The sequence below is a fragment of the Salvelinus fontinalis genome, chromosome 23 (assembly GCF_029448725.1).
Source record: "Salvelinus fontinalis isolate EN_2023a chromosome 23, ASM2944872v1, whole genome shotgun sequence".
NCBI classification, from domain to species: Eukaryota; Metazoa; Chordata; class Actinopteri; order Salmoniformes; family Salmonidae; genus Salvelinus; species Salvelinus fontinalis.
Window position 1 is genome coordinate 36,675,807 of NC_074687.1, and position 22,725 is coordinate 36,698,531.

A 22,725-nucleotide genomic window follows, 5' to 3' on the forward strand; every position below is an offset into this window, starting at 1 on the left:
TTCAATCTGCCCTCTGACACAGTGAAGTTGTAATGAGTAAAGATAACGCGGCAGACGATCAATATTACTAACACCTTCTCTCTGTATTTAAAACTGCCATCCGATCCCAGAGGCTAAAGGATCCTCACATTTCCTCCCGAGAAGATTTTTCAAAAGTTAATTTCAGTTGCAGCAGCTTGCCTTGCTGCTGGGGAGAGTTAGAGAGAGGAGAGCTTTGACTCCAGGGTGGAAGACAGCTAGAAAGCTGGTGCATATGAAGTTAGGGGGAAGAGGGGACAGAGGATTAAATTACTCAGCCATAACCAAGTCTCCAGAGGAAACTCTCTCTCTCCCCCTATCTTTATTGGATTGGTCCCAATTTGGAAGAGTGAACCAATTCCAGACAGAGAGAAAAGTCAGAAAGAGCTGAAGAAAGCAGCCAACTGAACTGATATCCTCCTCGCCATCCCCCTCAAGCCATGAAAGTCTTGGAAGACATTACAATGTGCTCGCAATGGCAACGGATGGGATGCACCTGTGCTCGCCAGTAGCAAAGTATCACAAATAGTGAGCGAAAGAGTTAGCATCCCTCAGTCACTGCCTGGGTGTTGTACTTGGAAGGAGTCTTGCAGTCTAAATTGCCTTATTATTCATTGTTGCTTATTCTCCTAAACCCACCAATGAAGTTAACATTTACACACGGACACCATCAAATATCATTCCTGTCAAGAAAGTAACTCCACTCAATTGCACCTGTGTGATCAAGAGAACGCATCTACCTTAAAACCTCCATACCTCAATGTACTACCATATGTGTTCAGGGGAGGCCCAGAGCAATAAGGTGGTGTTATTAAACAGATAGTATCTGTGGGGCAGTCTCAGAGAGGTCCTGGGTGGTCACACACACACACACACACACACACACACACACACACACACACACACACACACACACACACACACACACACACACACACACACACACACACACACACACACACACACACACACACACACACACACACACACACACACAAGTACTTGGGCAGGAAGTTTAATTAGGAGCAGAGGAGGAAGCTTACCTCTTGAGGGGCATATCAGACAGCTTGGCCCGGCAGTTCATAAACACCTGCAGTTTCACATTGACCACTTGACTGAGCACCTGCAAGAGGGGAGTGGGCGGCCCGACCCAGTTAGCGTACACAGCGAAATAAACCACACTCAGCAGGCAGGGTAAACCTACACGCTCAAAGTTCTACCGAGAAGCTCAAAGTCTGGTGTCCACCTCTACTCAGCTACTGTATACCGCTGTGAAAACCCGACGGAACTAGCTAACACAAGACATAGTTTCTCCTTAATAAACACAGTGACTAGTGCTCAGGTTGACAGAAATACTCAAACAGAGGTGAGGGCATAAGAACAGTGTGTCCGACAGTGTACAGCTGGTTCTCTCCTGTGTTTCCCAGCCGTGCCTGGCTGCCTGCAGCTGATTGAGTGGCAGGGTGATCACTTCTGCATCACAGCACACTGAAACACACTCTCCTGGCCACCGCGACACACTCCACATCACACCAGAAGTGGCTGCTCAGGAAGTGATAGCAAGGTGACTCATAGAATTCACCTCAGTCATATAACAGGCAGGCAGCTAATGTACAGAGGGCAGCCAGTGGGTTTGTGTCCGTGAATCATCATCAGACTGAATAAGCAGGCAGCTCCAAATAACACCGTCCTTTCCTTTTCCCGGAGGAACTCAGAGCTGTACATTTCACACTGTGCAGCAAAAATAACTGGCAAATATCTGTCAAGTTGGATAATTAGCATGGAATAGCCCTCGCAGAGCAATAGAGTTATCTCTGAATATATTTACAAACGTCCATTTAGGGAAAGTCGCATTTCATGAATGATGAAATTGTAAAGAATTGAAAATGTACCTTTTCAGCCAGCCTATATAAAATTAAGAACAGTGAGATTGCAGATAATGAAAAGTAATAATATCAGTTGTGGGTTTGAAAACATTTTCGCTTCAGCCTGCACTTTCACACTCGCCCTTGTCGGAGCTTGTCATCTCTGCAGCCTTCCTGCAAATTTAACCTAATGTTGAACGTCCTTGACGTAGTCATAATTAACTATGGGTGACAGAGGAAAAAGGGAGCGCTGCTTACAATCAACAGCGGTGACATCTTCTGGGCGTCTCGGGTCACGGGGTCCACGATGGCCACCACGTCGTAGAACACCTCGTCTTCCCGAGGGGCGAAATGGAGCACGCTGGGGAGGACGAAAAGGCAGTGTCAACACTCAGCCACACGTCGGCAATACGGCTCTACTTCCACGAAGCTCTCTCCCTATTACTACAGCAAAATGATAGAACTAGCAATTTCCCGACCCATTACGACAAAAGGAAAGCCCGGTGAAACTGAAAGTGCAGTAGAGGGAGACATAGTGGCGAGTGAGAATGCTGTCCTTCACCTGTGCTCGTCTTTGACGAAGCGGAGGTCTCTCCTGCCCTCTCCTTTGGGGGCAGCGGCGAGGAGAGCGTCCACTTTCATGACTAGATCGCTGGCTCTGGGGGGCAGAGGAGGACATGGGTTATTCCATCACTTATTCATAACGCTTATTATGGTGGTCAGAGAGAGAAGCCAGAGGACGCACCCCAAATGGCACCCTATTCCTTTTTTAGTGCACTACTTTTGACCAGGGTCCATAGGGGGATTAGGGTGCACTATGTGGTAATAGGGTACCTTTTGGAACACAGACAGAGGCATCTGTCCTCGGCTCTGAGGTGTAACTTCAATATTGTTCAAATGAATAATATGGCTCGAGACAAATCCTTAAATATTCAAAAACGGACAATTCTTCACAACAACAAAAAAATTCTCCAAAAACAGCAGTCTTTTTTATAGAGAAATAGTAGTTTAGAAAATAAACGTAATGTGTGGCTCTAGGGATTGTGTGAAGTGAAACTGAATGGAAACTGGAAACTGATGAAACAAAGACTTTCATCATAGGATATGAGAAGTGATTTTCACTTGACTTTCATCATAAAAGTAGGATTTGTGTATCAGTGTCCATCGCCGATGGTGAAGCACAGGGCACTGCTACAGACAGTGAGTCCAAACAGAGAAAGAGAGATGTTCACAAACGTACTGCTTTCCCTTGCTTCCCATCTGCTTGATTCTAGCTTTGACTTTCTCGGCTGTGGTGCTCAGCGTAATCTTCTCTAACAAATGGAAATCCTCCACGTTGAATTCCTCCTCGTCTTCAAATGGCCCCAGGATCTAGCATGGAGAGAAGAGAATACAATCATGGTCAGGCCATGCATTCAATGTTTTCAGAGGGATGGAACCGTGATGTGCCACACAGAGCAAACAACCCTCAGAAATAAAATCCCTTCACAATTTTCACTAATAGAATGCGTTCCTCAACAATGTCAAAGTGTGCTCAACAATGTGCTCTGATGTACCTGTTTGTAGACACTGAATGTTGTACAGAGCAGCCATCTAAAATAAAGAACTAATGCAAAGGGAGGTATTTCATCTCTTCCCGCCATTTGGTCACTGTGTTCCAAGACTGCTGCCACTCCATTTTCCCTTTCTATTTTAAGAGGAGAGAGAGCATCCCCTACCCTGCCGGACGGACTGCAGAGGAATGGGAAATGATATTAATTGTTACAGCCATCTCAGGGTCTGGCCCCTTCATCCTTCGCTGTCAGCACTGCTGCTGCTACCAAGACACCAGTCATCAGCTCTGCTCTATGATAACACACACACAGAGGCACGGACAGGCGCGCACACAAACACACACTCTCACACGCTGCAGCCCTCTGTGCCACCTGTGACCTCTGGGAAACAGAGGTCATGCTGACTGGACAGTCTAGAGGAGCTCTGTGAAACACCAGAGAATAATAGTCCCCTGCTACAGCATCTTACTGTGGAATAACCCGCTCATCTCATCTCCCCCTGACAACACCGACAGTGCTTACTTTACCGAAAGGTCAACGTGCTCTACTACCTCTCCCGACTGACAATAATCCATGGTTCATATAATTATTTGTTATGATGTTTAGTATGACTCAGTAATGTAGTGCTGAGTTCATATGTTCCCTGTTGTGTTAATGTCACTGCAGTGAACAGTATCACTAGAACACTGGTAAAGCAGGGACTGTAGAGTCCTGTCCACTCACCCTGCCGTTGCTGACCACGGCCCTTTGTCCAGTGTGCAGCTTCAGGACATCTCTGCAGAACAGCTGCTGACTGCGAATGAAATCCACCTCCATGGTGTTGAACTTCTTCTCAAAGGCGTCCGCGTCCATGCCCTGCAGTGGAGGGAAAGAAACACGGCATACGGTTGGTCTAAGCAGATATGTTGAGTGCAATCGTACTGTACATGCCCGAAGACCAGGTGATATATGATCTGATAGGCCTCCTGAAGGACACCGCTCCCATTCCAGTCCACTCAAAACAAAGTCTGAATCGTATTGATGTAAAGTGGGATCCATGCCGGGCTAGAAATCACTTTGTTATTGACAAATCGTTGAAGTCCTGCATCAGAGCAATCACTGCTCCGCTTTTAAACATAAATATTTCATAGTCAGAGCCGGCTGAGCTAATAGCAATGCGCATGCTGGGAGAAAAAAATAAAAAATCAGAAGAGAGATTAATCAATTTGTAATTAATCTAACACAATTTTAATTAAACATTGGCCATTTTGTCCATAACAAATCAGCCACCAGAGAGAGTGTTCAGTTTGCAGAGTCAGGTTATTAGTTTCTCAAACAATTTTTTCGCCCCCAAGGAGAACAGGTGAAATACCAATAATGTCAGCCCCAACTCTGTCAGCAAGTCTGTCTGGCAGCCAGTAATAACATCATATCCCCAGCTCTCTGGATCCCAAACCCCAACCCACAGAGCTCCACACACAGCGCCACTGCTGATATTTCCATCACTATCCCTCCTTCCTCCCTCCCTCCCCCTCCTCCTTCCTCCCTCCCTCCTTTAACGAGGGCAGAAATTGAAGGCCGGGCTGCTGTGGTAACTCTCCCAGCCTCTCTGTGTTAAGGCCCCTGGCTGAACACTCACTAGACTCACCAGGATGGCTGTTGTCACTGGTGAGAGCGAGAAGGGGGGGGGGGGAGATTCTGTCAGTTGATTGGCTGATCGATCCCCGAGAGGGAGGTTTGTTATGAGTCTGCCAGTGTGTATGAATCCTATACCGTAATAGTGTGGAGACAGAGACTGAGAGCAGAAAGAACACCTGTGGTTGCAGAGATGGCTGAGAGGAGAGTCGAGGAGCGGAGACGTGGTCAGGCTTGATCAGGCACATGGCTGAACCACACAGCCACGAATACCAGGCAACAGCTCAGCCACCACGGTCTCTCTGGGGATGGGGTATCCAAAGAACACTGGTAGTTAAGTATTCAGCACGTGGAGCTTGTGCTCACTACTCACGCTCTGACTGATCAAGTGTAACTGACAGTGAGTAGGTCTATGCATTCCCTGTCTGGAAGCTGTCAGGCATGCTCAATATTTATACTACCACATAATATTCAGGGTGTGGAGAAATGAGAAGAGGTGCTCAACCGTCACCAGTCCTGTGGCACAGGGTTTCACAGAGAGAACAGTGGAGATGAGTCTCCAGTCATTCGGCAGTAGCTAATAATTCAAGGGTTCCATGTAAAATCTATGAACCAACTACAGCGCCTTCAGAAAGTATTCATAGCCCTTGACGTATTCCATGTTTTGTTGAGTTACAGCCTGAATTCAATATGGATTCAATGTTTTCTAACATCTACACACAATAACCCATAATGACGAAGTGAAAACAAATATGTTTTTAGAAATGATTGCTAATTTATTGAAAATGAAATATAGAAATATCTCATTTACATAAGTATTCACACCCCTGAGTCAATACATGTTACAATCACCTTGAGCAGCGATTACAGCTGTGAGTCTTTCTGGGGAGGTCTCTAAGAGTTTATCACACCTGGATTGTACAATATTTGCATATTATTCTTTTAAAAATTCTTCAAGCTCTGTCAAGTTGGTTGTTGATCATTGCTAGACAGCCCTTTTCAAGTCTTGCCATAGATTTTCAAGCCGATTTAAGTTAAAACAGTAACTCCCTAGTCCTTTCCGATGACAAGCATATCCATAAAATGATGCAGCCACCACCATGCTTGAAGATACAGTATGTAGAGTGGAACTATGTGAAGTGTAGTGCTGGATTTGACACAAACATAAAGTTTTCTATTCAGGACATAAAAGCAATTTTCTTTGCCAATTTTTTTGCAGTTTGACTTTAGTGCCTTATTGCAAACAGAATGCAAGTTTTGGAATATTTTTATTCTGTACAGGCTTCCTTTTCACTCTGTCAATTATGTTAGTATTGTGGATTAACTACAATGTTGTTGATCCATCCTCAGTTTTCTCCTATCACAGCCATTAAACTCTGTAACTGTTTTAAAGTCACCATTGGCCTCATGGTGAAATCCCTGAGGGGTGTCCTTCCACTCCGGCAACTGAGTTAGGAAGGACGCCTGTATCTTTGTAGTGACTGGGTGTATTGATACACTATCCAAAGTGTAATTAATAACCTCACCATGTTCAAAGGGATATTTAATGTCTGCTTTTTTTGCGGGGCATTGGAAAACCTCCCTGGTCTTTGTGGTTGAATCTGTGTTTGAAATTCACTGCTCGACTGAGGGAACCTTACAGATAATTGTATGTGTGAGGTACAGAGATGAGGTAGTCATTCAAAAGTCACATTAAACTATTATTGCACACAGAGTAAGTCCATGCAACTTATTATGTGACTCGTTAAGAAAATGTTTTCTCCTGAACTTATTTAGGCTTGCCATAACAAAAGGGTTGAATACTTATTGACTGAAGACATTTCAGATTTTCATTTGTCATTCAATTGTAAAAATGTATTGTGTGTAGGCCAGTGACACAAAATCTAAATTTAATCAATTTTAAATTCAAGCTGTAACACAAACATGTGGAAAAAGTCAAGGGGTATGAATACTTTCTGAAGGCACTGTATTGTCTATGTGAGGGGGGAAAGGCACCACTCTCGCTATTCAAGTTAAGTAAGAGTCTTTTGATGCACCCGTGTGTCAATCTAAGTAAGATTTGTTAAAATCCCCATCAAAATCTGTCAGTTTAAGCTAGAGATAGGACTATCTGTTTTTTTGCATGGGCTGCGTTTCAATCTACCGTATCCGCCTATGTCAGCCTTCCATATCTGTGGTGGAAGGCGGTCGAGCTACAGCGGTGTTTGTCAGATCACGAGACATGCCAAAAATCGGTCTTCTCAAGAAAACGCCTGTAGCGTCCAAATGGTTTGGCCTATAAACTGATATGACCACGATGGTGTTCTCCATTTTACTCTACGACCCCCACAAGGGACTTATCTGAAGATAACCTGGTACCGGTTTAAAAAGATGAATGGAAGTATGGAGGTCGTTTTGTGCCAACAAAAAAGGGGGTTAAATGTGTCAAAAAAACTAAAATATTTTCAGAGCTTTCAGATACTTCAAAACCTTATTCCTTATGATTTATTTTTTACTATCTGTTTTATCATTTATGCATGTGTTATTCACTGTGTTTCTATTTGATAAAGTAGTAATGGTCAAATTATATATATATATTTTCTTTAATTATATTTTCTGGTATAGACCTACAGGGGTCCTATGTTAGTTTAGAAGAACCTCCCCCCTGGTCACACAATCGTCAAATTCAGTTTTTCCATCCCCAGTTTACCTTCAGCAGTAGGTTCTTCATCTTGGTTCCTTGTTGAAGGAGCTGGACAGTTTCCTCTTTAAGGATTTTCTGCACAAACTCCACTGCGGCCTTGTTCTTCTGGGTGAGCAGGGCGGCCCACACTGCCCTGTAGAGCACAGTGCTGTCCTCGCTGGGCGCACCGCCGCTGGGGTTATCAATCACCCCCACACGCACACCAGCACTGGCCCTCTGTGCGCACACACACACACACACACACACACACACACACACACACACACAAGGTTAGAGAGCACTCAGACTAGCACTGATTTACTATACACTTCTATTTACAGAGTGGAGGTGTCGAGAAAGGGGTGGAAAATGTTAATTTAATATAACCTTCAAGGTTTATTCTCTTTTTTGTAAATACAACACACAATATCCACTTGTTTAACTGCTGTAATGTTCATCCTTCTCTCATTGTCGGCACCATGAGAGCTTTCACATCTGCTCATAGCATTATGTCAAGCTTAAAGGCCCAATAGTCAAAAACGTGATTTGCCTGTGTTTTCTAGACACTCACCGGACCGTTTATTACACCCATCTAGTACCGGTCGAACCCCCCTGTCTCCAGAACATCCTGAATTCTTCGGGTCGTGGATTCTACAAGGTTTCGGAAACGTTCCACAGTGATTTTGGTCCATGCTGACGCTATGACATCACACAGTTGCTACATATTGGGGCGGTTCATACATGATGCAAACAGCCAGTTCATCTCATCGCAAAGATACTCTATCGGTCAGCAACAATGTTCAGATACGCTGTGGCATTCAATCGTTGCTAAATTGGTATCAAGGGACCTAACGTGTGCCAGGAGAACATTCCCCACACCAGTACACCCCCGCCACCAGCCTGTACCATTGACACCAGGCAGGACGGGTCCTTGGACTCATGCTGCTTACGCCAAATCCTGACTGCATGACACAACAGGAACTGGGATTCGTTAGACACTGCAATGTTTTTCCACTCCTCAGTTGCAATAGTCCATCCGTGACAAGGATGGACGAGTTGTGTGTTCTGAGATGCCGTTCTTCACACCACTGTTGTACTGCGCCACTATTCTGTCTGTTTGTGGCCCGCCTGTTAACTTACACGGTTCTTTCCATTCTCCTTCGATCTCTTTTATCAACAAACTGTTTTTGCCCACAGGACTGTCGCTGACTGGATTTTTTTTTTCTCGCACCATTCTCAGTCAATTCTAGACACTGTCATGCGTGAAAAGCCCAGGAGGGCGGCCATTTCTGAGATACTGGATTTGGCACGCCTGGCAGAGATGATCAAACCACGTTCAATCGAACAGTAATTTAGATCCTTGATGCCTGTCTCACTGTCTGTAGGAGTGGATTAGTTAATAGACCAATAAGAGAGTTCCAACCCTCGCTGCCAATAACAGCTAATTTTCACTTTTCCCCTTCCCACTGCCAGACAGTCCTAGCAAAATTCTTGCTTGAGAAATTGCCATTTGCTAAGAAGCTATGTTTAATTGTTTAACTTTTATTGAAAAAATAAATAAAATCACAGTAAGGTACCTTTAACTTTGCCTATACAAAACATTACTGCAGACAGGAGATTTATTGTGAGACTAGATGAGATTCCTCTAACTGTATAACATTCCTGTCTCTTGTTGACAAGGTATTGTCTGTCTCAGTAGAGAGCTCACAATAAATATACCTTCTTAAAAATAAGCCTCAATAGCTTGCAGTGTCCAGACTCTGCTAATAGTCTTTCTCTTCTTATCTGCAGTAAAGCGAGGTATAACCCTGGCTGTATTTTAAATCAACTATGGAATATTTATGTGGGTGTTAATCAGAGAATAACAACTGCTGCCTTTGTTTTTATTTCCGGCCAAGGTAAAAATGTGTCCCACGTGAGTTTTAACATTTTAATTCCATCAAAGATTCTCCATGGCGGCTGGATAGTAATTAAAGTCTAGGGGTATACCTACCATGCTTGACTACATTAAAAGCTACATTTGCATTGGTGTGGTGCAGGCCACTGCAGTGTAATAAATGAGGATTCCTAAATCACATTGGCGTGACTGATCGGTAGTACTGAGCAAAAAGTAGGATTTTGGTTTATTATATTTGTAAATGATAATTAAAGCATAGCTTAATTCATAGCTCCAAACGTTGCCAGTGAAAAAGATTTCCTTTGTGCCTTGTGTGGATAAGGGAAAGTAGAAGATCTGCAGTAGAGAAGGGTTTCGTAAACTCGGTCCTGCCCCTCCCCCCCCCCTCCCTGGGTGCACGTTTTGGTTTTTGCCCTAGCACAAACCACCTGACTTCAAATAACCAACTCACCATCGAGTTCAATTATTTGAATCAGCTGTGTAGTGCTAGGGCAAACACCAAAACGTGCACCCAGGGGAGCCCCACATGACAGAGTTTTGGAAACCCTGCAGTAGCATAGAGCAGCAGAATCTCACCAAGTGTTTCAGTGCGTTCAGCAGCAGTCTTCTCCCTGAGGCCTTTTCAAAATCCCCAACGATCCACACAGTCACTCCATTAATCCCATCCTCATCTGGAAATCAACATCAATTACTGTACAACGCAACGTTTCAAACACGGCGACATTTCTGAAAGCAGAAAAGCTGCCATTGTCAAAAATCACTGAATCATTTCAAATGCTCAAATACACAGTGACTCAGCCAGTCTTGACAGAAAATATAAAGCAGGAAGAGATGAAAGTATTCCTGACAATTTTCTCAGTTAAAAAGAGGGATCGCAATCTTAAAGCTCCAGCTTGCTTATAAGGGAATACTGCTAATCCCTTAAAAGGGTCTTGACACAGACCACCTACTGACAGTGGAGACGGGCAGTGAGAAGGGAAATTAAATCTGGCTCAAGTTATATGATCCAGAGAGAAGAGAGAGACGGTGAGAGAGAGGCACAGTCCTTGAGGAAAGCACACTAAATCAGAAGGAGATTGTGCCACCTGTCAGGGTTTACTGCTTCATTCCCCCCCAGTCGCCTTCCTCAGCCTCTCAGTTTCCCTGGGCAGATCCAGCTCCAGCCCCACCCTGACTCTGAGCAGGGCTCCCCTGGCAGGATGCAGCAGAGTTGGGGCTGAGGCTGGACCACTGGCCTGAAGCCAAACTACTAACCAGGGCGCAGTGCAATTAACTCAGACCAAGCACAGACGGCTCCCCTAAAGGGCAATTCTACACATCCCTGGATCCATACTAATATGTTGGTATATTATCCGTGTGTAAAGTGTGAAGATCCGCCTGGTGAAATGAAATGTTTGACGAACAAACACTCCTCAGATGTTCCCGGTGTCGTTTAAGCTGCTCAGCTTTTTCTGAACGAATCGTTGATTTTGTTCAAGTATACGCAACCGTACAACACAACAGTATTTACACTCAAGAAAGAAAAAAATATATAAAATCAGGAGTGCCACAAAAGTATACCCTGCCTCTTACCATTTTTGGTGAAATACTTCATTCTCTTTGCAATGACAGCAGTTTTGTCCTTGGAGTCCAGGTATGAGAACATTGTGGTGTCCTCCCAGTCATCTACAACTGAAAGGGGAAAATTAAAAGTATTGTAAATTGTATGACGACTGTATTGTCAACATACACATTACCAAAAGGACAAGAATGTGGTATTTGTTACCTGGAGAGGCTGTGAGATCCAGATAGGTCCTGTCAGTGCTGAGGATGAGAGGGTTGATGCGTGGTACCATATTGGCCTGGTCCATCAGATGGTCCACCACATCTGTCCCCTCAGTCAGCTCGCCCTGGTCATGTGAAGTGGGTAAATCATATTATTTACATAACCTATTCAACCGAAACAGTTCTCATATTCAATAACAAACTATGATCTGTTTCCACAAATAAATGGACACAAATGGACAATATGATAATGACTACAATTCCCCCAACAGTTCTTACCATGTAGACAGCTCTCTGGAAGAAGTTGGTGGTGTCCATGATGCGCTGTAGGATGACAGTCTCCAGTTCATCTGGGTCCATCTCCTCAGCATTGAGTGGGACGCCGTTGAACAGAGCCAGAGGCAGAGGACCCAAGCCACTCTTCTTGTAGAACACTGCCCCTGCCTGTTGTCCCCAACACAGACCAGCGCCAGGGTTAATGGACACTCAAGCTATTTAATTAAGTTCCTCGGCTTCAAGTACGCGCACACTCGTGAAGAAGCTGCGACAGCGCCTCTTCCCCCCCTCAGGAAGTTGAAAAGGTTTGGCATGGGCCCTAAAATCCTCAAAAGGTTCTACAGCTGCAGCATTGAGAGCATCTTGACTGACTGCATCACTGCCTGGTATGGCAACAGCACCGCCCTCGATCGGATGGCGCTACAGAGGGGGGTGCGGACAGCCCAGTACATCACTGGGGCCGAGCTCCCTGCCATCCAGGACCTCTTATATCAGGCGGCGTGAAAGGAAGGCCCGGAAAATCGTTAAAGACTCCAGCCACCCAAGCCATAGACTGTTCTCTCTGCTTCCTGTTTCATGAGTGATTTATGTATTATGAAGAAACCTTTAGAGGAATGTAATCAAATTAATCTGGTATTTTGAAACTGTAAAATACTTTATCTTATGGTTTACATTTGACAAGTACACGCACAATAGAAACATACTGTCCATTAGTCACACCTTTCTTTTGTCATCATACTCGGAATCTTCCCCAAGAATCCTTGCAGCACTGGCTTTGGGGAACTTCTTCTTGAGATATGCAGACACTGTGTCAACAGACAATGCCTCGCCGATCTCCACTTTGTTGTACATCTGCAAGTGCACAAAACGTCAGTGAGACTTGACCGTCCCTCTCCATTACATCAAAGGCACTGTCGATAACTTCCAGGCCTGCCTACATAGTCTGAAGCCTCAGGCCAACCCTTACTCGTCTAGTCCAATAATGTCTGAGACAGCGGCCCAACTGAGAGAGGGCACTATTATACAACTGAGAAACATCAAAAGAGACATGAGCTTGCAAAAGATTGTGCTTAAATAATTCCACAAGAAAGTGCTCGCTGGAAATGGGAAAGATTTACAAGGATGAGATACTCACAGAAACCATAGACATGAGAGCCTGTGATAAATCATACTCGTCGGCGATGTAATTCAGCAGCCGGAAAAATGCAACTCCAGCATCCGTAGTTCCATCGACTTCGTCGTCAGTATTGACGACAAACACAAATCCGATCCTTAAAGGAGCAGAAAGATACATTGTTTCAATTTGCAGACAGAGTCTGAGTCACCATCTGGTGCAGTTGACAGGTGCAAAGAGAAACGGGTAGTTCTCTGCAACCTATAAAGTACCTGAGAGGAATCTTGTGTTTGTAGAAGAGCTCTGCCAGTTTCACCAGCTCAATGCTCTCTTCCTGAACTGGGTCCAGCAACAGCACCTGAAAAAAACAGAACGTAAGACAGATTGACTTCTCAGCTAGATAAACATCCCTACAGAATCAGTTTACTTTGACATGTAGGTCTATTGTAGCGCAAATTCACAAATTCATCATCCACCATCTATTATACAGGACTTCCTCTCAAAGATGAAACAACTGTTCCAGTGGCTTTGTGTCACAACCCTTCCCAACTGTCCTTTCTCCTCTCCTCTCGGGACTCACCAGGTTGAAAAAGTTGCGTCGAATCTGGCGGATCACTCCGGGGAACGTGGCTCTGAGGAGCTCCTGAACACCGGAGGGCCAGCTGCGGTACATGGAGTCTGTCTCGATGTCGTTAATCCACTGGGAAAGGCAAGAGGAAAGCTGGTTTAGTGTGGAAGGTTGTGAGAATTAGTTTTGTCTTAAACTGAGTTTAAGTGTCCCGAGGCCCAAATACATCAGAGTAATCAGCACAGTGAAAGCTCTGCGAGCGTAGCTGCGTTTAATTAGAATTCAGTATTTTAATAATAAAATAAGTCACACTCGCATCAGCCAGAAACATTGTCAACCGTAACTCAATACCATACATAACAGCAACCTACAGTTTTAGTCTTGAAAACGATTGTAACAGTCCTGACCTATTTATGTTAGTTTTTATGTGTTTATGGTCAGGGCATGTGTTTTGGGTGGGCAGTCTATGTTATCTGTTTCTATGTTGGTTTCGGTTTGCCTGGTATGGCTCTTGATTAGAGGCAGGTGGTTTGCATTTTCCTCTAATCAAGAGTCATATTTAGGTAGGGCATTATCACTGTGTGTTTGTGGGTGATTGTCTCCTGTGATGTCTTCGTTATGTTCGATGTATTCACTTTTGGAGCTGTTTAGCTGTTCGTTCGTTTTGATGTACGTTCCTGTTCGTGAGTTTACGTTTGTTGATGTGAGTTTATGTTCAGGTTCCGTTGTACGTCGTTTTCTTATTTTGTAGTTTGTTAAAGTGTTTGTTTTCGTGTCATCAGTTTTCGTTATAAATAAAGATGGCATATTTCCCTAACTCCGCATATTGGTCAGAAGATCCTTCTCTCCTCACCTCATCTGAGGATGAGGAGAGCGACAGCTCTAACAACGATCAAATGAATTCAATGCTACTGCACTTCACCCCATACTCCCCAAGGAGCAGATGGTGCTATGTTTAAGCCATCTGAGTGAAAAGTGCATGGGAGGTTAGCAACATGTATAGACTCTAGTGTTAGGAGGTAGGGAAGCAAATGGCTACTGTAGCTTAATAATCCAGTACAAGCCAAACTGGCACTACCAGAACTCTCTCTCTCCCCTCACAAGGCTGAGAAACCTCCCTGAGTAACAAAGAGCCACAATGGGATACCAACACTCCTGTCCGTCTCTGCCCAGAGCAGACAACCAAAAGGGTAACATTTTCTACTTGCCTCACTGAGAGAAAAGACAGACAGCAAGCCTGATCGGAAGAAGACATTCTCCAGATGAAATGTCATGTTCATTTGTTGTTGTTTTCTTCAAGTTCTTTTCCATAATAAAATGGCAGAGGGGCATCATATTAAAGTTTGCACGTTTTTTTATTTTATTTGATACAGTAGCTTTCCTTGGCTGGCTGCCAAGTGTATAATTGAGGTTTTTGGCAGACTGGGACTAGTGCAATAGTCTGATGACTGATCCTCTAATCCACACCCCGATGCCAGCACTCAAGACAAAGCACCTGCAATGCTGATCTGGGCCAGGAGAAAGAAAGAAACAATCCCTTCCACAGGACGGTTGTTGTTGGCACTGGTTCATCTCTCAGGGTGTTTTAACATATAGTCCTCTATAAAATAATCGATCTCAGTCCTCTTTAAAGTGAACTCTGGGGTAAAAAAAAGCGAAAGAACTCGCTTCTCTTTGTATTCACACTGCCCTTGCCTTTGAATGAGGACTCTTTTGCCAGTTCACTTCACCTATTCTGTAGTCCGAGTCCACTTTGCCTTCACATTGTTATGTTCAGGAAGGAACCAAGATCCTTGTCCAACATTCACTCAATGCACTCTGGGCTTTTACAAAGTACAGGACAAGCCATTCCATCAGAACGTCTTATCAGACAGCTAGATATTCAGTACCTAATTACATTTTAAACGCTAATAGATTTAGTTAAAAAATGAGACACAGTAATAATTATAATTTGAAGATAATATTAACATGTAAATATTATTGGTAACAGAATAAATAGCAGAAGAAGGTAGATTAAATAATGTTGTAATTTAAAATTGTACACCCAGTGTAGGCTACTAGCCCTTTAAGAGCTACTTTTGATTTTGTGGTTAGTGCTTTCTAGGATCTTTGGGACGTCCCTACCCTAAATCCTAACCATACCCTGGAACAATAAACCTTAATCCTTTCCTTAACCATTGTAAATGTCAACTTCAATGGGGTCAAGTCAGAGTTGGGACGTCCCAAGGTTCCAAGATAGCAAAGACCTTGGTTTTGTACCCTATATTTTGATTCTCACCAAATATGTTGTCTTCTCACACCTTTCAAACCCCACAAATGAATAAACAGCGTATAAAGGTTTCTTAGCTTATAGATCACATATTGCAAACAAATAATATGAACACCCTGACTCTCACCGTTATAGCTGGATGGCGGATGTCTAAGGCATAGTTTTCTTCCACTGGGTTCATGGGCAGTCTCAGTAGCTTGCCTAGGTTCTCTTCCTTAATGCCTAGGTTATGGAGACCCTCCAGGATCTTGGCTTCTCCTCTGATAGTGTCCAAGATGCTACCAAACACAGAGAATCAGAGAAATCACAGCTCAGCATTCATTTCCCCCGAGCAGGGGAGCTGTCTGTCGGTGGTGCACTAGGCTAGTTTTAATCCCGTAGCCCTGGATCACTGAGCTGTGGGCAGCCAATGCTGAGGTTGGGGAGACCAGGGGGGAGAGAGAGCAGAGAGCAGGCAAGCTGACGGTTGATCCTCCCTGCTGAGTTTAGCTCTTACTGTACCTGAAGGGGTTGTGGACGTCCAGATCAATGTGAAGGCCGTTGATGAACAGGCCTCCATCTCCCGGATGGATCCCCATGGTCTCACTCAGCCACTGAAACAGAGAGGATTCCCTGCTGTTAGTCTGATGCCAACAAAACCCTCATCCTCTCCTCTCTATAGTAAATGGCTGATATTACAATGTAGAAATAGGTTCTAAGGGTTGTAAGCTCTAAGATGCCAGTGGAAAGAATGTAAGAGAATTTACATGAATAGCCGTAAACAAATGATACGTTGATACCTCACATTAGACAAACAAGTGCACAGTCTTAGGAACAAACTGCTGCTTTTGATATCCCACCTTTTGGTTCTCCTCAATTTCTCTTCTCATTTCTTGGTTCACAGACACTCTTGTCAGTGATCTGTGGGAACAGTAAAACATGTAGTCACCATCAGCTTTTTTCTCCCCATTGAGCAATAAAACCCCCGTTTAATCTCCCAAATCTGTGGGCCCTCAGATGGTATATATCTACAGCCGACTCTCTGTAATCACGCGCCAGACCGCTGACTCAGCACTCCTGGTTTGTTGTTCATAACAGCCGTCTAAAACAAGTTACACTCCAGGATCGGATTCAAGTCTACAAGCCGGGAGAACTTCTTATTTCATGTCAAATAGGCTTATTTATTCCTACAGACTGTGCAAGGTTGTTGTTGGTTTTTTTAAATAGAAAGAGTGTGAGGTGTATAGCTTTACCTGGCTTTGCTGGGGAAGTTCTGACTGAGGTCTCTCATAAGCTTCAGAGCATCAAACGTTGGTACAGACATGATCCTGGCCGCTGCCTGGAAGCTTAGATCTGTTGAAGTTGAAATCATTTGAAGTTGAACCAGTTGATAACTTTTTCTTGGAAAGGTAGATCACCTTAGGATGCCTACAGTACTTGGTGAAAAATGGCCATGCATAAAAAAATAAAAATTGTTCATTTGTAATATATAGATTGAATCAAATATTGAATCAAATATTGATTTCATTCAAATATTTGATTCAGACTGAGGCACTCCGTGAAACTGTGTGGACTGTGAAGTCGGTACATATATCATTAGCTCCACTTCTAAATATTTCAAATAGTAGACCATTTTCCCTTTTTTAGGACATCATACCATTCTGAGTTGAACTGATTCGGCGTAAGGGTTATAGAAAGCTTGCTTAGTCCTGCCTATTTCCACTCCACTTCATACAATCAAAGTAATAGCACACGGTTAGAGCAACACGTGGCCAAGCCCGGTACATTGAACCTAGGCTTGACAGTCTCTACTGAACATAAACTGATTGCTTTACTAAGCTCAAGAGTAAAGTGCTATCATTTCCATTCCATTCATCAAACTGTCACCACGGTGATCCTCACAGTCACTAAGTGCCACACAGGGTAGCACACAACGAATGGGTATGGCCAGGGGGTTTTCCTCAACAAGGGCTCAGACTTTTTCCTGGTCAGATCGAGTGGTATACACTGAGTGTAGACAAACACAATGTATAATGGGTCTGTAATCAAAAAGATGTTGCATAAAACTTACTTAATAGAATAAATAGTTTTCTGTCAACTATATACTTACTTTCAATGACAGCTGTGATGCATCAAGTCTATTGTCAATAAACACAGGTATACTTAGAGTATGTAAACTTCTGACCCACTGGAATTGTGACACAGTGAATTATAAGTGAAATAATCTGTCTGTAAACAATTTTTGGAAAAATTACTTGTGTCATGCACAAAGTAGATGTCCTAACCGACTTGCCAAAACTATAGTTTGTTAACAAGACATTTGTGGAGTGGTTGAAAACGAGTTTTAATGACTCCAACCTAAGTGTATGTAAACTTCCTACTTCAACTGTATATAAATGTAATTCTGTATCCCCGCACGGTATAAACGAATAACTCGATTTCATCTCCTTCCTATTGGCCAAAATTTATACAACAACACTGTCCATATCAGATTTTACATATTGTTTGAGTTAGCCCCACACATTTATGAACGTTTGAGCCTGATGTCCTTTGTGGTAAGTTATCTCATGAATTGATATAATGTACCCAAGTGAGCAGCCACCTACGGCAATTGATTAATGAATAATTCACGCCTGATGCCCTCAATTGACCTTTGTTCCCGCTCCCATACCCAATAATTCTGTATTTCTTTGTGACTAACTTGAATACCGGTAAACCAGAAAAGCTACATCCATGATTGGCAGATGAGTGGCAACCCTAATTAGAAGCACCTGCTGCTCATTAGTGGTTCCCTACGAATGCTGTTTTGAATTCAAATAAAATTGCACCTACAACACAGAAGGCTGCAAAGCCTAAACGGCTATGTATGCTACCCAAAAAATAATAATAAAAAATAATAATAATTAAAAAAAAATGAAAAATGAAGTAAGCTTTATGTGACATCTTTTCAAGTGTGGACCCATTACACCTTTTGTTTGTCTGAATTTGAGGGTTTTACGCACCAGCCAAGCTCCAGGGAGAGCGCAATGGTCCCCTTCTGACAAAATATTAAGAGCATCATCCTAATATTGAGTCACACACTCTAATATTGAGTTGGTACACTCGAGGTATCTATTAGCAAGGACCTTGAGTTTTTCCTAGTCAGGTCATGTGGTCAGGAAAAACTTCTAGCATAACTAATGGATGCTCAGTACCTTGAAGCTCCCACACTTTGAGAGGAGCCATGTCATTGGTGCTCTCTAACAGATGCTTCCGGAGCTCCCCTAGCTGCTCCTGCAGGTCTGGGTGGGAGTTTCTGGGATGGAACAAGACAGAAGGTGATACTACGGTTCTAATATTTGTTATACAAATACATTGACTTACAAATACATTAACTCACTTCAATTTCCCAAAGAGAAAGCCTTGGACTTCATCAATGTCATCCTCATCAGTGTTCGCTGTTCCTTTATCTGTGGAAAAGCAGCAGAGTTGCCCTTAATATTCTTCAATTGGCATCAGTTAAATATATATTTTAATACAGAATAGGAATGCACAAACAAACCTTTTACTTGTGTGTCATCCACAGCTTTGTACTCAGTGCTTTTTATGGCCAATTCAACACCATATCCGGACAACAGCATCTTTTGAGGCCTTGGCTCCTGTAGTGGAAATCAGCAATGGAAATATAATCTTAACCATAAAAGCATCTGTTTTAATTCAATCTAAGAACCAATGGTACTGATGTGTGTTTGTCATACTGACACCGAATAAGGGGGAAGCAAAACACTTATTTAACACTTCAAGGCCTATAAGAAATCACATTTTTTTCTTCATGAGCGGACCAATCAGTAGTGCATGCCAAAGGGCCTGGCATGTTAACTTCAACTTCACGACCCTGTGATTCTTCAGATTTTATTCACATCTTAGAGACACGAGGCGCTCTGAATGTGTAGTCTTTTACACCTACGCGGTAGCTCGTGAACTCTGTGGTACATCTCTGAAAAGAACACATTAGTGGTGCTTCTCACAGTGTCAGGCCATCCGTTACTCAGGCCCCAGCTAAACTTCCTCTGGTTATCTGTATTCTCCTGCTGAACACTGGCAGCTAATGCAATCCATTTGTTGTACAGCCCTGATGACCTCGCCCTTTGTGGATGTTGTTCTTAAAGCTGCAATGGCCTTCCTGTCACCCCCTCCATTCCATCTTCCCACAGAGCTCAAAGTTGGAACCAGTGACCACAATGCACAGTAAAGCACAAGCCTGTTCTACATTAGCATGAACACTTCCAAGCTTCCAACAACACGCAATCTTACATCAGTCCAATATTGGACAAAACCAAATCAGATTTTCACATGTACAAGAGCACAGCCAACCATTATGAGTTATAGCAACTGAGGATCAAAAACACCATACAGTGGTAATTTAATAGATTACTGTTCAAAATAAGTGTGGTAAAGCACCCGGTTTTGAGGACAGTTGTTGCACCCCCTATAAAATCCCACTTCAATCCCTGGCTAAAGCACATCAATCTTTAAATACCGTTCAAAGCTATTAAGGAAATCCAAAAAGCCTCACTACTCACGGCTACAAAGTGACGCAGCACATAGATGAGCTTGCCCTCCGCAGCCTTCTCAGCCAGCACCTTGTGGAAGGAGCCAAACTTTTTGGTGCCGATCTCAGCATAAAGGATCACAACTGGGACATCTGTCTTATTGAGTCCAGGGTATCTGTGCTCATTCTTGTATAGATAAGGTTTTGGCCTGCAAACATGTAAAAAGAGAAGTTAGATTCCACCATTTACATACAAATCTATAATTTGTACTAATCAAACTTGAATAACATCATTTATTAACTGTTAATTATAAAATAACATATTTAAATTTATGTTGTTAGTTTACTCTTGCACTAGAGTGAGGTAGATCCTCTGAGGAGATGAGAACGAAGTGGTGTGTAGCTACCTGCCTGCAGCTGCCTTCAGGAGCTTCTTCAAATCCTTTGTGCTGCAGCCATGTTGGCCATGGACCGAAACAAAGGCAAGGCATGCCTCAGGCGGAGACTCATCACTGCCTATCTATTGCGAGCAGAGGAGCGACACAATTAGGCTACAGCATTAGGGCTGTGGCGGTCATGATATTTTGTCAGCCGGTTGTCATGCAAAAGACTGCCAGTCTCACGGTAATTGACCGTTAATTAACATTAACACATTTAGCATCTCCAGGCCCCCACACATACAAGCCGCTGATGGGCGCCATTGGAACATCTACATTTTAAAAAGTATAATAAATCGATTTAATATATACCATCACAACAAATTCATTATTTATTTCAGTAAAGTCTAAAGAAACATTATGATATGAAGAAAATGTATTTCAGAAGAACAGAATATGAGTTGGCCTACTGTATGTTAGTTATATGGCTATGCTCCATGACAGAGGCTGTAGGCTTGTTCATTTAGCTGACAAGATATGCTTATAAGTCCCTTGCCATTATTTTATTTTATATGGTTTAATAGTAAAAAATTATATAATTGAACTTAGCTGAATAAAATAGAAAGGATATTTTTTCCATTATGGAGCAAGTGCGCATGTGAAGTGGCTATGTTGGGCGTAAAAGTGATCATTTGAAAACAGGTCCGACAGTGCATTCAGGAAAGTATTCAGACCCCTTCCACACTTTGTTACATTACAGCCTTATTCTAAAGTAGATTTTTTTTTTATCCCCTCATCAATCTAAACACAATACCCCATAATGACAAATCGAAAACAGGTTTTCAGAAATGTTTGCAAATTTAAACAAATAAATACCTTATTTACATACAGTGGAAAGAGTATGAACCCTTTGGAATTACCTGGATTTCTGTATAAATTAGTCATTACATTTCTTCATCCAAGTCACAACAATAGACAAACACAGTGTGCTTAAGCTAATAACACACACATTATTGTATTTTTCTTGTCTATATTGAATACATAATTTAAACATTCACAGTGTAGGTTGGAAAAAGTATGTGAACCCCTAGGACTAATGACTTCAATAAAAGGTCATTGGAGTCAGGAGTCAGCTGACCTGGAGTCCAATCAATGAGACGAGATTGGATATGTCGGTTAGAGCTGCCCTGCCCTTTAAAAAAACGCACAAAATTTTTGTTTGCTATTCACAAGAAGCATTGCCTGATGAGAACCATGCCTCGACCAAAACAGATCTCAGAAGACCCAAGATTAAGAATTGTTGACTTGCATAAAGTTGGAAAGGGTTACAAAAGTATCTCTAAAAGCCTTGATCTTCATCAGTCCACGGTAAGACAAATTGTCTATAAATGGAGAAAGTTCAGCACTGTTGCTACTCTCCCTACGTGTCACGGCCGTCGAATGAAGAGGACCAAAGCGCAGCGTGGTGAGCGTACATATTCCTTTTATTAGGTGATGACGCCGACAAAACAATAAACAATACAAAACAACCGTGATGCTTAAGGCTATGTGCCACAAACAAAGTTAACTTCCCACACTGAAAAGAGGGAAAAGGGCTACCTAAGTATGGTTCCCAATCAACGATAGACAGCTGTCCCTGATTGAGAACCGTACCCGGCCAAAACATAGAAATACAAAATCATAGAAAACAAAAACATAGAATGCCCACCCCAAATCACACCCTGACCAAACCAAATAGAGACATAAAAAGGCTCTCTAAGGTCAGGGCGTGACAGAACCCCCCCCCCAAAAGGGGCGAACTCCGGCCGCAAAACCTGAACCTATAGTGGAGGGTCTGGGTGGGCATCTATCTGCGGTGGCTGCTCAGGTGCGGGACGCAGATCCCGCTCCACCACTGGCTCACCCCACTTTAGCGACACCCTTGGTGCGGGGACCCTCGTCGCCGACCCCGGACTGGGCACCCTCGCTGGAGGCTCTGGACTGGAGACCGTCGCTGGAGGCTCCGGACTGGGGACCCTCGTTGTGGGCCCCGGACTGGGGACCGTCGCTGGAGGCTCCGGACTGGGGACCGTCGCTGGAGGCTCCGGACTGGAGACCGTCGCTGGTGGCTCCGGACTGGGGACTGTCGCTGGAGACTCCGGACTGGAGGCCGTCGCTGGGTGCTCCATGCCATGACTCCTCACTGGAGGCTTCGTGCCATGGATCATCACTGGAAGCTTCGTGCCATGGATCATCACT

At 43.5% G+C, this 22,725-nt stretch overlaps 1 protein-coding gene across 3 annotated transcripts in view; it reads right to left on the minus strand.

The window, feature by feature from the left end:
- Positions 1-22,725, minus strand: part of uggt2 (UDP-glucose glycoprotein glucosyltransferase 2) — a 43,907-nt gene that overhangs the window by 16,115 nt on the left and 5,067 nt on the right. For all 3 annotated transcript variants that reach the window (XM_055878605.1, XM_055878604.1, XM_055878606.1), the window contains exons 5-27: positions 20,518-20,630; positions 20,142-20,319; positions 19,121-19,217; positions 18,959-19,028; positions 18,774-18,874; positions 16,833-16,932; positions 16,440-16,500; positions 16,102-16,193; positions 15,728-15,878; positions 13,344-13,463; positions 13,036-13,121; positions 12,785-12,920; positions 12,370-12,501; positions 11,653-11,817; positions 11,375-11,498; positions 11,182-11,280; positions 10,186-10,280; positions 7,740-7,949; positions 4,160-4,291; positions 3,124-3,254; positions 2,446-2,541; positions 2,142-2,244; positions 1,062-1,141 (exon numbers count right to left, since the gene is read on the minus strand). In XM_055878605.1, coding sequence (XP_055734580.1) covers positions 1,062-1,141; positions 2,142-2,244; positions 2,446-2,541; positions 3,124-3,254; positions 4,160-4,291; positions 7,740-7,949; positions 10,186-10,280; positions 11,182-11,280; positions 11,375-11,498; positions 11,653-11,817; positions 12,370-12,501; positions 12,785-12,920; positions 13,036-13,121; positions 13,344-13,463; positions 15,728-15,878; positions 16,102-16,193; positions 16,440-16,500; positions 16,833-16,932; positions 18,774-18,874; positions 18,959-19,028; positions 19,121-19,217; positions 20,142-20,319; positions 20,518-20,630 — 2,672 coding nt within the window. The remainder of the gene's footprint in view (positions 1-1,061; positions 1,142-2,141; positions 2,245-2,445; positions 2,542-3,123; positions 3,255-4,159; positions 4,292-7,739; positions 7,950-10,185; positions 10,281-11,181; positions 11,281-11,374; positions 11,499-11,652; positions 11,818-12,369; positions 12,502-12,784; positions 12,921-13,035; positions 13,122-13,343; positions 13,464-15,727; positions 15,879-16,101; positions 16,194-16,439; positions 16,501-16,832; positions 16,933-18,773; positions 18,875-18,958; positions 19,029-19,120; positions 19,218-20,141; positions 20,320-20,517; positions 20,631-22,725) is intronic.